The sequence below is a fragment of the Engraulis encrasicolus genome, chromosome 18 (genome assembly GCF_034702125.1).
Source record: "Engraulis encrasicolus isolate BLACKSEA-1 chromosome 18, IST_EnEncr_1.0, whole genome shotgun sequence".
NCBI classification, from domain to species: Eukaryota; Metazoa; Chordata; class Actinopteri; order Clupeiformes; family Engraulidae; genus Engraulis; species Engraulis encrasicolus.
Genome location: NC_085874.1, coordinates 3,561,248 through 3,578,747, shown reverse-complemented (window position 1 = coordinate 3,578,747; position 17,500 = coordinate 3,561,248). Strand labels below are relative to the sequence as shown.

The 17,500-nt window shown below is 43.8% G+C and overlaps 1 protein-coding gene across 3 annotated transcripts in view; it reads left to right on the top strand.

Moving 5' to 3' along the window:
- The window catches only part of dpf3 (double PHD fingers 3), a 45,598-nt gene that overhangs the window by 25,091 nt on the left and 3,007 nt on the right, over positions 1–17,500 (top strand). The window contains exons 4-10 of one of the 3 annotated variants that reach the window (XM_063222818.1): positions 3,343–3,473; positions 4,567–4,662; positions 5,044–5,116; positions 6,362–6,403; positions 8,716–8,859; positions 9,430–9,558; positions 14,523–16,098. In XM_063222818.1, coding sequence (XP_063078888.1) covers positions 3,343–3,473; positions 4,567–4,662; positions 5,044–5,116; positions 6,362–6,403; positions 8,716–8,859; positions 9,430–9,558; positions 14,523–14,551 — 644 coding nt within the window. In that variant the 3' untranslated portion in view covers positions 14,552–16,098. Of the gene's footprint in view, positions 1–3,342; positions 3,474–4,566; positions 4,663–5,043; positions 5,117–6,361; positions 6,404–8,715; positions 8,860–9,429; positions 9,559–14,522; positions 16,099–17,500 lie in introns of those variants that run through there. The other 2 variants (XM_063222816.1, XM_063222817.1) reach the window with 2 other exon arrangements.

Below are 17,500 nucleotides of genomic sequence, written 5' to 3'. Positions count from 1 at the left end.
CAACACGTTCACACACAAACACACATGCCGACAGGCTGCTGAAACGCAGTTCAAACAAACACACACACGCACACACGCACACACACACACACACACACACATAAATACACACCCCATGATCTGTGTGTGCATAAACAAATAGGAATACACGCACATGTCATTGTTTAGTGCTAATCTGGACGAGAGAAAGCACAGAACACCATCCATGCCATGCCCTAAATGTGCACGTGCACACACACATACACACACACGTACGTACACACAAACACTCACACAGAAAAAAACACAGCCACTCTGAAAAGCCAAGCAGTTGAATGTGAAACAGATTTTCACCCCTACTTTCCCTCAACACATACACACACTACACACACCCCCACACACACAGACTCACATGCACCCTCCAACACCTCACACAAGCGCCGTTAACAGCTAGGCTCACTTTGCGCTCATTCAGCCTGATCTCCAAAAATTCCGTGCTCCTGGACACGGATGTTAAGGACACGAAATCCGTGTCCAGGAGCACGGATTTTGCCAAAATTCCGTGCTCCTGGACACGGAATTGTTTTCCGTGCCCCTGGACACGGAATGATTTTCCGTGATGGGCACACGGAAGTGCTTTCTATAGGCTATTACCACAGCACTGTGTAACTCTATCATTAGAAAATACATGCCAAATGTTAATCCTAAACAAAATAATGCTATAGCAATTTAAGTTGTGCCCTGACCAAAACATTCCCTAACCTTAACCTGTCATTAAAGACATATTTTTGAGAAATACTTTTTCCAGTTGGTTGCTAGGCTATCAAATTCATATAATGAATGAAAGAAAACTAGCTGTGCCCAGACCAAAACAATCCCTAACCCTAACCTGTCAGTAGGATTTTTTTTTTTTTGAGAAAAAATATTTTAAATTAGAAAAATCCTGAGAAAACACAAGACTGTGGAAACATAGAGCTGTGGGAGTAGCCTATAGAGAGAGCACTTCTCTGTGTCCATCACGGAAAACAATTCTGTGTCCAGGAGCACGGAAAACAATTCCGTGTCCAGGAGCACGGAATTTTGGTAAAATCCGTGCTCCTGGACACGGATTTTGTGCCCTTAAAATCTGTGTCTAGGAGCACAGAATTTTTGGAGATCATGTTGCGCTCATTTGATAGCATGCCTGACATGATGACATGATAGCATGTCTACTTTTCATAATGGTGTTTGTTACAAGGTTGCGGGTTCGAGATTGGCCTGTACTGGGCGATCTGGGCTACAGCGCTATTAGAAGCATCTCGCTCGTGTGCAGTAGGAGGGTGGGTGGTCTGTGCTCAGTTTGCTATAGGTCTATATGTATTGCCCTCCAGCTCTCAGACTGTTGTAGACTCACCATACACACAAAGCACACACAACGTAAACACACACACACACACACACACACACACACACACACACACACACACACACACACACACACACACACACACACACACACACACACACACACACACACACAAACACACAGAGTCACACACACAATTCCACTGTCCTCTCTGGCAGTACAAACAACGGACAAAGTCACACACACCACACACCACACACACACACACACACACACACACACACACACACACACACACACACACACACACACACACACACACACACACACACACACACACACACACACACACACACACACACACACACACACACACACACACACACAGTTCCCCTGTCGTGTCTGACAGTAGCAGGTGTGTACGTGCTGTAATTATTGATCCTCAGCTGAGCTTCCTGGGTCATCAGAAGGAGGAGGTGCTATAGCTACAGACGATGAATCACAAATGCCCAAACACACACGGCCCCTCACCTGAATATGCACACATTCTTTTTTATTTTCTATTTTCTGTTTTTAGTGCCTTCATTGTGATAAGACCGTCAGAGAAATGGGCAGGTAACGACCCTGGCCAGACTCGAACCTGGGTCTGCATGGGGCTATGGAAGGCTTAACGCAGTGTTCCACAGAACCCTGTATGATGACTCTTTCACTGCATATAGCACATGTCGTGTACCAGATATGGTGTGGGTTATGGTTTTAATAATACATGTAGGGCACTAGATATGGTGTGGGTTATGGTCTTTACTATGGGTAAGCGGTTAGGGCGTCAGACTTGTAGTCCAAAGGTTCGACTTCCGACCCGCCAGGTTGGTGGGGGGAGTAATTAACCAGTTACTTTAACCAGTGCTTTAACCCGCCGCACTGCTCCCTTTTGGGCGCCATCGGGGGCTGCCCCTTTGCACGGTTGAGGCATAAATGCAATTTCGTTGTGTACAGTGTGCAGTGAACACTTGTGTGCTGTGGAGTGCTGTGTCGCATGTAGGGTACTAGATATGGTATGGGTGATGGTCTTTTGTTCCCTACTCAGTTAACTTATTGAGGTGACCTTGGCTAGTAAATGAGGGGACAATGTAACAGATGTCATGCGCTTGTGTTTATCGTTGAATGTCATTGTAAACAGCATGATCACACTGACACGTTTGCTTATTCACTAGTGCAATGAATAGGGCGCGACTTACTGCATGTCCTTTTGTTTCTCGCTCCCTCCTTTTTATGTAGTGAACGGATAAACACTCAAAAGCAGAAACATCCCCCCTTGTGTCTGTTGATGAATGTCATCATAAACACCATGGTTGTATTTGAACTACTCACTAGTTGACCACGTAGTGCACAACAGAGGATGTGGTTGACATGGTTTTGCTCCTTACATACTGCAGTTACTTTTGAGTTTGAAGCGCTATCTTTTTGATGTTGTAATGGTCAACTAACAGTGTTTGCCATTCATGCTCATTGCGTTTTATTGGCAGTGATGGGTGTTAAGGGTTGTGGACACCTTAGCTTGTTTTTAAATATCTTCCTTTCTGATTTTGTGCGTATCTCTTCATCGATTCCCTCTCCTTCCCTCTTTCTTCTCCTCCCATCGCCTTTGTCTTTCTCTTGTTGTCCCTCTTTCTGATTTGTTCAAGGCTAATTCCGCCTGTGCTTGTGAATTTAAGCTAATTAAAATGCCATTTGTGTTCTGTTTTTCTGTGTGTGTGTGTTGTGTGTGTGTTGTGTGTGTGTTGTGTGTGTGTGTGTGTGTGTGTGTGTGTGTGTGTGTGTGTGTGTGTGTGTGTGTGTATCTGCGCGTGTGTGTGTGTCTGCGTGTGTATGCACGTGTTTGCACACGTGTGTGTGTGTGCGTGTATGTGTGTGTGTGTGTGTGTATACACATGTTTCCACGTGTGTGCGTGCGTGTGTGCATGCGTGTGTGTATGTGTGTGCGTGCGTGCGTGTGTGTGTGTGTGTGTGTACAACAGAGGCTGAGCTGATGAAGAAGGAGGCTCCCCAGTCGGAGGCGACGGCCCTGGAGGCGCTGCTGAGGGGGGAGGGGCTACTGGACAAGAGGAGCGCCGCCGCCAAAGAGGAGGAGACGCTACTGGAGATACAGGTCAGCTCTAGCTGCACTCCACACCACAGTTATATCAGAGAGAGTAGAGAGAGAGGTTCCATTGGCCCATTATTTCCTGGTTCTATTATGGCCCCCCTTAGGCAGACCTAGGCAGACCTGAGGACTGTTCTATTCATTGTAGGAGCATTATGACACGGCCCTTTAGGCAGACCAGAACCTGGTCGCGTTAGGTGCTCATAGAAACCTATTATGTTGGCATATCTCTATACTTAAAGAATCTCTGGTTATATGAAGTTGGCCCTACCGAGGCTGTAACGGTAGAGTACTAGGTTGCTACGCCGGCGACCGGGTTCGATTGGCTGAACCTTCCCCATGTCTCTCTCTCCCCAGAGTCCCCACTCATTTCCTGTCAAATCTTCCACTGTCCTATTATATATTCTAATAAAAAGAACATTTTAAAAAAAATGTATGAAGTAGAAGTAGAAGTACTCTTATAGATGTAATAACAACACTAGTAGTGTGACATTACGTAGTTGAAAAACCATGTAACATACCATCACACCAGTAGTGTTGTAATTACATCTGTAAGAGTACTTCTACTTCTACGTTATACAACTCTGATCTACATAATATTGCAGCAGTTTTATTATTACAGTGTTAACTAGATTTATATGACAATATAGTTTTAATATTGTATCATTCATATGTCTATAGTGGATAGCAAGGCCCAAAGAGGTGATGCCACTGCTGGAGATGCTGCATTACACTACAATGGATAGATCAGGGATCAGTCATTTACGGAGTAAGGTCGAAGGAAGGTCGGTGCGCAAAAGCAAGAAATGCTGACTCTGCAGGGTAATTCAGAGCAACGTACACTGAATTAAGTACCGGGGCAGTCTTCAACAACACAAAATGTTCATTATATTGCTCAGTCAAATAAAGGTTACTATAAAACCGAAACCAAATGGCTGCTCCTATCTTCAAGCTCTTCAAGTAGTCCTGTAGCCATCGTCCTGCTAAGATTTACCTGTATCGCTTCTTACTTTGACCTTGAGCAATTGAGTGCAGGAGAGTGGCCTTATTTCTATTCTGTGTGTCCCCTGTCGGTTGCCACACCTCCCTTGTTGTCCAGAGGGTTCTTGAGGCAGACGAAAATGGGGACGGTTTCCATGACGATGACGACTTTGAAGTGGACACCCCAAAGAGGAAGCATCGGAATAAAGGCCGAGTGAGTTTACACTTCAAAGCATGCGCAAACTCATGCACACAAACCACACACACACACACACATACACACACACACACACACACACACACACACACACACACACACACACACACACACACACACACACACACACACACACACACACACACACACACACACACACACACACACACACACACAGATATGCACACCAATAGTCAATAGATGAAACATAAAAACTTTTAAAACTTCCAAAACCTCTAAACTTGAATAACCTCATCCTCTCTCTCTCTCTCTCTCTCTCTCTCTCTCTCTCTCTCTCTCTGTGTGTGTGTGTGTGTGTGTGTGTGTGTGTGTGTGTGTGTGTGTGTGTGTGTGTGTGTGTGTGTGTGTGTGTGTCAGAGCCGGGGGTCTGGACGTAAGAAGGCGGACGCCGCGGCTGTGGATGATCAGGACAAGCCTTACGTCTGCGACAGTAAGAGAAATATTATGCTGTAATATCTTTGATCATTGTGATCCTTATTATTTCTTTATTATCTTCATCATCACATTGCTCTCTAGTAGTGGTATGATCAGGGCCTTATTTAGAGAAAAGTGGTAGAAAAAGCGATATTGGAAATTCCTACGTATAGTGGAGATAGTGGCAATACAAATCAAGAGGCAAGTACATGTAGCAAAATGTGCATTAACCTAGAGCATTTGAGTGACTGAGTTATTATGGGGGCAGAGATACACTACTTGTCGATGTGCTACTTTATCAGACCTTTGGCGACCACCATGTATTTCCCTTTCTTAAGACATTTCTCCATGATGACCATTCAGATAATACACAGAACTTCAGTAACAACTAAATGGATGCTATCATAGTTATCATGCTTTTCACAGGAGAACACGTATCTATTACATACTTATATACAGTATACAATGAGAAAGGTTTCACTTCTTTTTAAGAGAAAGTCCCAGAAAGGTAAATGTAAATGTACAGAGTGAAAGAAAACAGACACAGACTGTAATTAAAAACTGCATTTTTTCCACCAAAGGAATTGTCTCAGTCATAATGAATACTTAGAATGTAATGGTGGTGGTTAGTATTCATAAAAATGTAACATTTGTGAATGGACTGCATGAATTCTGGAAAGAAAAATGCACAGAGCGATAGAAAACAGACAGGCTGTACGAATTAAAAACTGCATTTTCCCACCAAAGAAAGGGCCAAATGCGAAGACAATATAGCAGTCAGTGTTTTTAGTCCTCGCATTCCCAACGATACATTACATTCAACCCACAGGGAGCTAAATGAAAACACATGCCTATTGATTAACAACGTTGTTTTGTCCTTCAGGAATGCGACTCAGAGAAGTGACTCAGTGCAAAACACCATGCCACGAGACATTTGAGACGACTCTTTTTTTTGCCGTGCCTCCCCGAGACCTAACATACTGTACTGGTTCATGGCTGCCCCTCCTATATATGGCTGCCCCTTCTTTATCCTTTTTGGCATGGCCCCTCTTCTTGTGTCTGTGACTGTGGTTTTTCAGAGTTTGTGGGAGCATGCGAGCTGAAGGGGGAGAAAAAAATGGCAGGACGATTTGGACTTCTCGTGTAATCAGCCTGTTTGACAGTAAACTCACTCTTATTGTTTTTTCCCCTTTTTCTTCCTTTCGTCTTCCCTTTTTTTGTTCTTTTCTCCTTTATTTTTGCTGTGTCTCCTCTGTTCCAGACAGATACAAACAAAAGCATAACTCAAAATCTGCCGACTCAGGTACCTGGACTTGTCACCCTTGTCTGCTTTTTTGCCTGGACATGTTGAACTTGCTACCTTCTAGGGCTGCACAATATATCGAAAATGTATCGAAATTGCGATATCAAGAGTGTCGCATATGTGTATCACGAAAATGACTTAATTATCGCGGACATGTAAAACATTTCTGTGCAGTCCAATCACTTGCTGAATGTCAACAAATGCGCAAAAAGCCCGCCATGACCAAAGCCCACACAGACCGACAAATTAGTGACAAGAAAAACACTCGGCTATATTTATAAATATCGTTTCAATATCGTTATCGAGGTATTGCATCCTGTTATTGAGTATTGAATTTTTTTCTGATATCGTGCAGCCCTACTACCTTCCACTTAGCTGCTCTGCTCTCCTCTGCTCTCCTGTACTGATCTGACCAAAATAATCATATTATGAGCTTTTATTCTTCCCATGATTGTCCTCTTTTGCCTAATCCTTTGCCCTTTTTTGCTTTCCAGCCTCTTTGATATGATATGTGCATGCTTCTTACATGATTTTGTGCTTTGCTTTGAAATGTAGAAAGCTGATCCCAAGCTTGGCTGATTTCCGAGCGCAGTGCTTTGCCTGTAATAATGCAATACTCTGTGGCTTCTGCTGTAGTGTGGACTGATGAACTGTTGGGGCTTCTATACTTCAGCTGTGAGCTAAATATCAAGTTGCATCATGTAGACCTCTGTTTACAATAAAATATAGAATAAAGCAGGGGGCCATGCTGTATATATGCATGTGGTATATGACGTCATCCTCTTCTTAACGTCCTAACCTGTTTGTGTGCTGTGCATAAACGATTGCCTTTGGAATGTCCCTTCTTCAAGATCAAGCAGCCATACAGTGGCTGTTGCAAATCTGCATTTAGATACTCAAATACTCGAAAGTTCAAACAAGCACAGCAGTGTGTGTGTGTGTATGTGTGCGTCATGTATGCATATCACAATGCATAGAATCACGTAGCTCAGTGCCCAATGCGCAGGCAGAGATTCTTTAAGTATATAGAGATATGCCATCGTAATAGGTTGCTATGGGCACCTAACGTGACCAGGTTCCGGTCTGCCTAAAGGGGGATTTCACCCACCTCCCCCTTGCAATAATAGAACCCGGAAACAATGGGCCAATGGGCCTCTCTCTCTCTACTCTCTCTGGCGCAGGTGTGATGAATACCCCTGTTGATGAAGTGAAGTTGTGACTGTATAATAGATAGCACCTTGGTGCAAAGGATGTAATATAGACCAGATATAATGATGTCAAATGAATGAATAGAGGCCTGACTTGTGAAAAAAAGCCCCAACAGCGAAAGGCCACTACTACATGTGTAACCTGCAATGTTCTCCCTGTTCTCTGTCTCTCGCTCCTCCTAATTGTTCACAGACAAAAACAAATGGCCTGCATGATGTAAACAATTCTTTCTATTCATGTTTGAAAGCCAAACCCGCCAACAAATGCTTTTGCCCAGAATGTCTGTGCTTCTCCATTGCAAGGCCACTTCACCACAAAACCCAGACAGCCTAAATAAATACACATAGATATGTATGGTAGCAGTCTTGGACAGGCTACATGCTGGACCTATTATTTGTTTGTCATGGCGACCCATCCTGCCTTTGATTGCTGCACAGCAAATCAGCCACCACTGAATCCAAGACAGCTTTAAATGGAGAAAACAAAAAGACCTTGTTTGACTAAAAACATTCTGGGCAAACACATTTTTGGTTGAAGTAAAACGAGATAGAAATGGGGGAATGGATTATTTTTGAGCTGTGTATACATATCTGCCAACATCAGAGTGGGAAAAATCTGGGAATTATCAGCAGTGCTAATCAAACGCATTGATTATTTTATTATTCATTTTTAAAAGATGCTTTAAGCTTTCAAAATTGCAATCGCAACCTGGGAGTAATGGGTGAAGTTGGCAGGTGTGTGTGTGTGTGTGTGTGTGTGTGTGTGTGTGCGTGTGCGTGTGCGTGCGTGTGTTAGGGTACAGAAAAGTGTTAGTAAGCAGAGGTGAACTTTTTTATAACAAAAGTAACCTCCCCTTACCCACACTACTATGTACCTTTATTGTGCTAACTATTTTAAGTGTTTCTTTTACTCTATGTACCTCATACATACCTGTATACAGTATGTAGCTTACTGATATATTTTGCTATAAGTCACTCTGAACAAAAGAATCTATCTGCTAAGTACAATGTAATGTAATATGATCTAATGTAATATAACTAGCCAGTGCTCCTCTATTCTCATATCATGTCCTCTCTCTCTCTCCCTCATCTTCGCTCGTGCAGTCTGTGGGAAGCGCTACAAGAACCGGCCCGGCCTGAGCTACCACTACACCCACACCCACCTGGCAGAGGAGGAGGGGGAGGAGGAGCGGGAGCCCCCAGAGGCACCCCCATCGCCCCCTGTCCAGCGGCCCGACAACCACAAACGTAAGTGGAACCGCCAGGGACCAGGACCAACTGTGGTGGCGCGATTTCGACCCTGGCACGATTTCGACCCAGCCCCCCCTAACCCCCTGGCTCAAAGTGCGCAATAATGTAGTCGTTGAAGTGTGAGATAACTAATGTTGGGTGGAGATGTTTCATACACCACTTACCTTTGTCCCAGAGTCTTGGTGAGTGGGGTCACATTGCGGGCGAGCACGGTCCGCCAAGCCTTTCGTCTACGGGCTCTCCCCCAAACATATAGTGTTGGGGAAAAAATCCTCGAAACAAACAAAATAGTAAAATCGTACCATCCAATGAGCCACAATAGTCCCGAAATCCTGAAGCCCGACTTCGGTCAGCTTCGCGTTAACCACAGATTCCGTTTAAGCCAACTGTTTCGTGGGAGCAGGCGTTCAACGTGACCTCTTCGTAAGCCCTTTTGTAAGCACTGAGACACAAAGATCAAGCAGCGCCCTCATGTGGACTGGAGGTCTTAGTGTAGTGTCTAACTTGTCTCCTACCTTGACAACCTAATCATTCCTGACAGTCACAACATTGTTTTCCTACCTGCAGCTCAGAAGGGCCCTGACGGTAACATCATCCCCAATGACTACTGTGACTTCTGCCTGGGTGACTCGGGCTCCAACCGCAAGACGGGCCAGGCGGAGGAGCTGGTGTCCTGCTCAGACTGCGGACGCTCCGGTGAGTAACCTTCTGATGACCCTTGGCCTCTCTGAGCGTGTTTTTTGTTCTCCGTGACTGTACACTGTAAGGCATTGCAGCCAGTTAAATGTAAAAAAGTGAGTTGTCCTGCTGCTTCAAGTTTGTATGTTAACTCAACTTGAGAAAGCGGCTTGAATTAAGCTGCGAGTTGAGTTACCTTACAAACCTAAAGCATCAGGGCAACTTAAGTTTTACCTTTTTATGTTTAACTGCAATGTTTTACAGTGTAGCCACTTGGATAGTTACTCAGGATCAAATCAGGCAACATGTAGAATTGCTCAGCCTTTTAGGGGGTCCATACGGTAATTCTAGCCCATAAAGGGAAACAAGCCTCTGGTGGTGCTGGGCATTCAAAGTGTTTACGCGTGAAAGGGCTTTTAAAACGCGGGTGGTGAAATGTTGACAGATTTTTTTCCGCATTAAAGTACTGGTCTCAAAGCATCAGGCAAGCTGGATAAATGCAAAAATGTGGAAAAGATCCAGTTAAGTAGTGATTTCCTATTCCATGTATACTCAAGAAAAGATCTGATCTAACTAAAAGCAGACAATCAGGATCAATCAATTGTGAAAAGGAGAGGGCATTCTGTGGCACAAAACACATTCACTTGACTACAGGAAAATGGTTTACATGCATACATGTGCCTCAGAGTGTTACGAAGTCACCCATCTTGGGTTAGTTGTTGTCTTCCAAACTCCCATGACACATGACAAAACCAAATCAATGCTAAAAATGTCAATACTCTCAGCACTATTGAGTTGGGTGCAAAGTGAAGGCCTGAGTGTATGTGCGTGTGTGTGTGTGTGTGTGTGTGTGTGTGTGTGTGTGTGCGTGCGTGCGTGCGTGCGTGCGTGCGTGCGTGCGTGCGTGCGTGCGTGCGTGCGTGCGTGCGTGCGCGTGCGTGTGTGTGTGTGTGTTTGCGTGCACATGCTGTATTGGAACAAGTGTCTATAGCATTGAACGTCTTTTTTGTTTGCTTTTCCTTCCATGTCATCTCTCTATATTTTGTGAATGTGTTATATGCATTGCATTGCCTTTCTTGATTTTGTTTTACAGTCATCTTCTTTGAGCAGTAGCAGGGTACGGCAGTGAGCTCTATGGGAATAGAACAGAAAATGTACAGGGCATGGAAGAGGCATACAGCATAGGAATGGATTTTCCTTTAATATGCGTTTACCTTACAGCTTGGCCTTAAATAGTGGGAGGAATCACAGCTGCAGTGTTGTGAGATATTGCTTGAGACGTCGTGTTTTGGTTTATGTTGTCGATAACAGTATTCTTTCTTGAGCTTGCAACATAAACCTCACTTGGTCTTATTGTAGCTGTCAACAACAGATAAATTACAGTATTGTTACTGCCCAGAAACTATTAGGATTGGCCAGAGAGAGAGTGCAGATATAAAGCAGGTTTTTTACATGGATATGGGCACCCAGTGGAAACCACCTCCTATGCCTCTTTCACATTATATGGCTGAAGAATGCAATGGACTCAAACTACCCTGAATAGACTCTTTGTTACTGGTTGTTTAATTGGTTATGGTCAGCCACTTTTAGAGACTTGCAGATTTTCTTTTTTTTTCGCTCATCTTTCTTTTTGCTTTCTGTGGTCTTAGAGTTGTTTTCATTTATATGCACCAAAAGAAGACCATATGTGGAGTGGTTACGATTGGGTATGGGCATGTGGCAAAAGGCGAGAGCATTAAAAGAGTAGATGAGTAGGCTACAGTAGAAGCAGATATTGCCTATTGGAAGGAGCTTTAGTCTATTGTTATTTGGCTACTGCACCAAATGCTTGTTTATAAGCTAGTTCTGGCAAAGATCCTATAGAAAGGAAATTCCCAGAGGTGGTGTCAAATGGGCGTCTATAAAATGGCTTTGTGTACTGTATTTCTGGACAGAGGCTCAATCAATGATATCATCGATTCTGATGACATACTGCACAATCAATAGGCGCTCGACTAGAATTCTGGGCAGAATTGCCGGCAGTATGTGCAGGCTCAGGCTAACTGACACACACAGGCGCGTGCACACACACACATACACACACACACGTGCACACACAGAAACACAGTTAAGTTTTTTCTTCCTTTATCTCACATTCAACACATGTATAATTTGTTCAATGTCAATTTGAGTTGAAATCATCATCCTTTTCTTCTTGTTTATTATGACCTTTCCTGTATTCCTTTCTTTATGTTCTGGATAATTTTTACCATTGTCTCACTTTCATTTTTCTCAACTCAAAAAAGCTGTGAAAGTTTGAAAAGGCTCGTTCTCTGTGCACACCTCTCTATATGGCTTATCCACAACTCAGACAAGAAGTCTCCCAAGAGACATCTCAGTTCTTCATCTCCTCGCTACCTTTCATCAAATGAGTCCTTTGCCAGTTTTAGTACCTTCTAGTCCACTTGAGCTTATCAGTGTACCAAAAAGCGTTTCAAAAGTCTTGAGTCTCGTTCTCCTGAAATTGTCCCATGACTCCTTGACCTCCTCCTAAGTGCTACCAGCTGCTGAGGGAAGAACTTAGGCACAGTTGTGTATGCATGCATTGTGTGTGTGTGTGTGTGTGTGTGTGTGTGTGTGTGTGTGTGTGTGTGTGTGTGTGTGTGTGTGTGTGTGTGTGTGTGTGTGTGGGTGTGGGTGGGTGTGTGGGTGTGTGTGGGTGTGGGTGTGGGTGTGGATGTGTGTGTGTGTGTGTGTGTGTGTGTGTGTGTGTGTGTGGGTGTGGGTGGGTGGGTGTGGGTGGGTGGATGTGTGTGCTTGCATGCATGAGTGCAAGACCTGATGGCAGGCGTGTGTATGCCTTGTGCATAATTATGTGTGCGTGCGTGTGCTTGCCTGCGTGCATGCGTGTGTGTGTGTGTGTGTGTGTGTGTGTGTGTGTGTGTGTGTGTGTGTGTGTGTGTGTGTGTGTGTGTGTGTGTGTGTGTGTGTGTGTGTGTGAAAGAGATTTTGGGATACCGTGGTTAACTGGGGTATAAACTGTGTATACCTATAAAGAACAATTTCTGGTGTGTGTGTGTGTGTCTGTGTGTGTGTGTGTGTGCGCGCACGCGTGCATGTACATGCGTTTTTGAACTGATGCTGATGTGTCCGTCATGCATGTCAGCTGCTCTTGTGCCGCGACGGAGGGAAGAGAGGAGGAGGAAGATGGAGAGGAGGAGGGGAAGGAGGAAGAGGAGGGTGCGTGGCATCCCAGAAGTGTTCGCTGACACGTCAGAAAGCGAGGCCTCCACGTTTCACGGCTTCGAAGACGACGAAATAGATGGCGTCTTATTCAACCTCTTGTGCGACGACAGTCCAGAGTTGGCTCCGCGCAAATAGTCATCTTCAACAATACACCAAAAAGACCCCAAAGACGAAAACAAATGAGGAAAAAGTTGAGATCCATCAAAGGAGAAAGCTTTTTTTTTTAAGAAAGAGCATTTCCTTTGTTGTGTAATGATATCAGTATTTTCAGATTTTTGTTGTTGCAATTTTGAAGCTCACTCTTTGATCTTTCTTGACTTCACTGTTTGTTTGGTTGTTGAGAGGACATCCTTTTGAGAGGCCTTTTAATAAGTCAGGAATGTTGTTTTTCAAAGCAAAACTCACAGAAATTGACAACTAGATTGCTGTACGACGGAGGGAGCGCTGATGGAGCACACTCTTTTATTTCGCTGTTTTTCTACATGGGATTTTTTTCAGGGATACACGAGCAACAACAGATTTAAGGATATACCGTCCCATCTACTCTGTTCTGGATAAACACTTGACAATGAAGAATTCAGCAGTTTGTGATTTTTTTAAAAAGTACTTGACGGCCAAAACCAAAAAAACCCTTTTGTGTAACAAGCCACCACGGTGTATTTATGCCTTCAAAAGACTGACTGACTTCCTAAGACTGACCAAACTTTTGAGGAATTGACAAGGATGTCCCCATGGAGACTTGGACACACTAGCCACTCAGGAGACAGAGAACGAGGGGAAGATTCCGGAGAGTGTTCCTGATAGAGGCCTTGGAGGGTGGGTAGTAGAGAGGTAAGCGGGCCTGCGAGCAGCATTTCCTTGCTTCCTATCTCTAGGGTGCCCCTATATTTCTACATAGCTGACAGCAAAACGATGTCACTATGCTTCTTCAGTACAATATTACAAGTGAGGAGGTCTAGGTGTAAATTTAAGATGCACTGCAGTTAATGCAATTACTTTGTCTTTTTTTTGTAGATGATATATCTCACTGTGTAAATACAGCTCCTTAATGTGTGTTTTTGTACCTCCATAGCTGTTGATGGGCTCTTTGTATGTGTTATTGGAGAGTTAATGTGTAAGCCAGTTGTGCTAATGGAGAACCCATCTGTTTTCTTACATCCTGAGCCATTACTGGCCGTGTGTATTCTTTGCCAACAGATACAGTACAAATCTGCATTAACATGCAAGCCAGAGTCCTTAGGAATTCAAGTTGCAAATGTCCTTAGGCTATAATAAATACTAAATACCTATGACCATAACTATCATAGGTCATCTCCTTAAGAAGCAGAGGAACACAGTTTGCAGATTTGGTCCAGGCTAGTATTTATGCACTCCTGGTCACCCCTGCTCTGAGGTACGTTGACAATGGCAAACAAAGCCAGATGTTTTGGATAGCTTTCCAACTGTTTTGTGTGCACTGTAAGCTTTTACAAACACAAGCTGAATCTGAGGAGGCCAACGAAATTGGCAAACGAAAAAAAACGGAACCTGGGAGGGTTGCATTAATCCGTTTGGAATGTTTACACAACGATGTCCAAATTTGAAAATTCCAAAAAAGAGACGCTCACCCCAACCTCTTGTGTTTGTCCAATGAGAACGCGCCTTGTCCTGCTGCCTCTCTCTGTCTTTGTCACAAACACCCATCCTCCCTCCCTCTCCTCTCCCTCCATCCCTCCATCCCTCCACCTCTCTCCTTCCCTCCCATCTCTATTCCTCAGGACATCTGCTTCCTCAGGCCCCTGGATGAACCCCCCCTAGCCAGTTATCCTCGGTTGCCAGTCATCCAAAATCTGCTGTCTGTCTGTCTGTCTGCGCTCCCCCTTTGCCATGCTGGGCTTGCCGCCAGGCAGCACGGTCGGACACACCCAGCCCAGTTTCTGTTGCCCAGAGCTTTTCTATGGAGTCGGGAGACACGATCCTTGAATCCCTGGGCCTCTGCTCCTCTCTGTGTCTTCTCAGAGCAAGTAGGATGAAGATGGTTAGTGTAGTGTATGGACCAAGTGCCTGCACTCTGGAGGGAACACGGGAGATGAATGTGAGTTGAATCTTTGGTATGGATTACGAATCCGTGGCTTTGGAACTGCGGCACTCCACACTCCTCCTCAGCATGGATCACCGCTCTCCTCTCTTCTCCTCTTCGTACCTTCTCAGAGCAAGGAACACTATAATAAGGATGTGGACAGTACTTTTATGCTTGCTGCTGCACTACCATATGGAACAAGAGTGACCCATGAACTCCTCCAACCCTTGCTGATCCTCTTCACCGTTGTATTGTATTTTTAAAGTACCGGCTTACAGCTCATTGTACATTTATTTCACTTACATTTTTGTATCACTTTCCAGAGATTGGTACTGATGCAGGGTCTATCGACATTGCATGTTATCTCAGAGATGCATTGAATAGTTTAGAATGCTTGCACAACATTCAAACTTCCAGGAAGGCATGTCCTGGCCACGTTTTGACTCTCAATTCCCCGAGTTGATGTTGAATAGCTCCAAAGTCAATTTAGAGTTTTAAATGTCATGGAATTGGAATTGGCCTTGGCCTGGAGTCTGTTGCCTTGTCGTGGCCTGAGACTACCTTGGCTCCAGTGATACCAATGAAACAAAGTCATAGCAATGACAGCATGCAACCTTGCTTCAATTTATCACTGGTATGATGTGTCCCCTATGGTGGTTTTACGACCACACATTGAGTAAAGTATTGTCCTGGAGTGGCCAAAACGTGCAGTCCAGACCCCTGTGAGAAGCTGAGTTTATGTACATCGTTATTCAGAAGGGCATCTTAGGACAAAAGGAAAGTGCATTTGGCATTGTGGACTCATTTGCATTTGCTTAGAATGCTTAGAATTTATGAAAACAGCAAAACACACAAATGTGTGTAACAGAACAGGCTTAACAGATGTTTTTTAGACAATTAACATTTTAGTCACGTAAACAACACCCAACCCATAAGAAATGGTAATAATAATTAGTGAGATCATTTATTCATAGTCTGAGCAACTGTTGATACTGCATGGCTGCAACACTGAAGTGGGACCAGTGTTACAAACACACACGCACGCACACACACACACACACACACACTCACTCCACACACTCACATACCCACACACACACATCCTTGTTTCGGGCCTCATGGAAAGGTTCACAGCTGAGTGGGTTTCTCAGGGGGGTTCTTGATTTACCTGCATATGTGCACCTCAGAGGAAATCCAGTCTGGATTTCAGGTACGAAGCCCCCTCTCTTCCATCGAGTCTTCCTGACCTGCTAGTGCAGGTTCAGCATGTGTTTCACATAACTATCATAAGTGCACGCAAGACATTTTGTACTGACTGGTAGTTGCACTCTTTTCTTTCACTGTCTTTTTCATCCTCTCTCTCTCTCTCTCTCTCTCTCTCTCTCTCTCTCTCTCTCTCTCTCTCTCTTTCACTCACACACACACACACACACACACACACACACACACACACACACACACACACACACACACACACACACACACACACACACACACACACACACACACACACACACACACACACACACACACACACACACACACACACACAGAACTAGACTTTTGAATGTGTGCTGCATGTTGTCATTTTTTATGGGTTTTGTTCATCTGCAAATTTCAGATTTGCTTTCCTGTGTAAATCTTTTGAGGTATGCTTTCATCATGCTGCGCTGGCAAACTGTCTGAGACTGTACACTTTGTATGTAGAACTACTGTGTCTGTGGTTCCAAATTTTTCAAAGGCGATTGTGAGTTTCTTGCAATAAATAAGTTCAAGGATGTGGTCTTGTTTTTTTATTACCACAGGGTTGAGACTTGTCAGATTACTGTACGTCAGATTTGACAGGTGACTGCTCTGTCACACATGGTCCATCTGTCTGATGTACCAGAATACTAATTCTAGAATGATCTGAATTTTGACATGTGCCTGTATTTGTGATGAAACAGAGGTCTCTGCTGCAGAAAGGCTTTGGACTGATTTTTTGAAAATCAGAAGCTTATATTGTAAGAAGTAGTCTTCTTTTGTAACAACAACAAACCGTTGATTGCGATCATCTGTTACTCTTCTTCAAAAACATTGTTGTGTGGTAATCTGTCAGAGCCTTTTGAAGGATTTCTTAAAGAATTTCTGTGGGACAAAAAATTCTATTTGAAAGAAACCACTAAATAATGAATGCCCTCTTGACAATACTGTAGGCAAACACAAATAGGACCAAACAAAGAACACTGGATTGACATGTATTTATTGTTTACTGCATATCCTAAATAAAAGATTCATTGAACCACAATTATGTCTCTGTGGACCCTTTTTTCAGTGAGTTTGAATCGTTATATTATACTAATGCCTAAAAAGCATGATCATAAAATGTCCATCTCAGGTGTATAATGTTCACACAAAAAGACCAAACGCTTTGAGAGGATTTATTCACCAAACAACGGGCTAATAATCTTAACTTATGTTCTTATTTACTGTCTCCGTCCCTCTGCGATTGCCCATAGCCTGCATAATTACAATTTCAGCTGTGCAAAGTTTATTCTGAATTTAATTGGTAAAACACATTCATGTGTAGATGACGTGGAAGCAGGCATACAAAAAGGGACATGCACAGTGTAACTTTTTGCTCTGTACTTGTAGTGTTCAAATGCCCAAGCATTCTTGCAATCTTATGAGGGCACA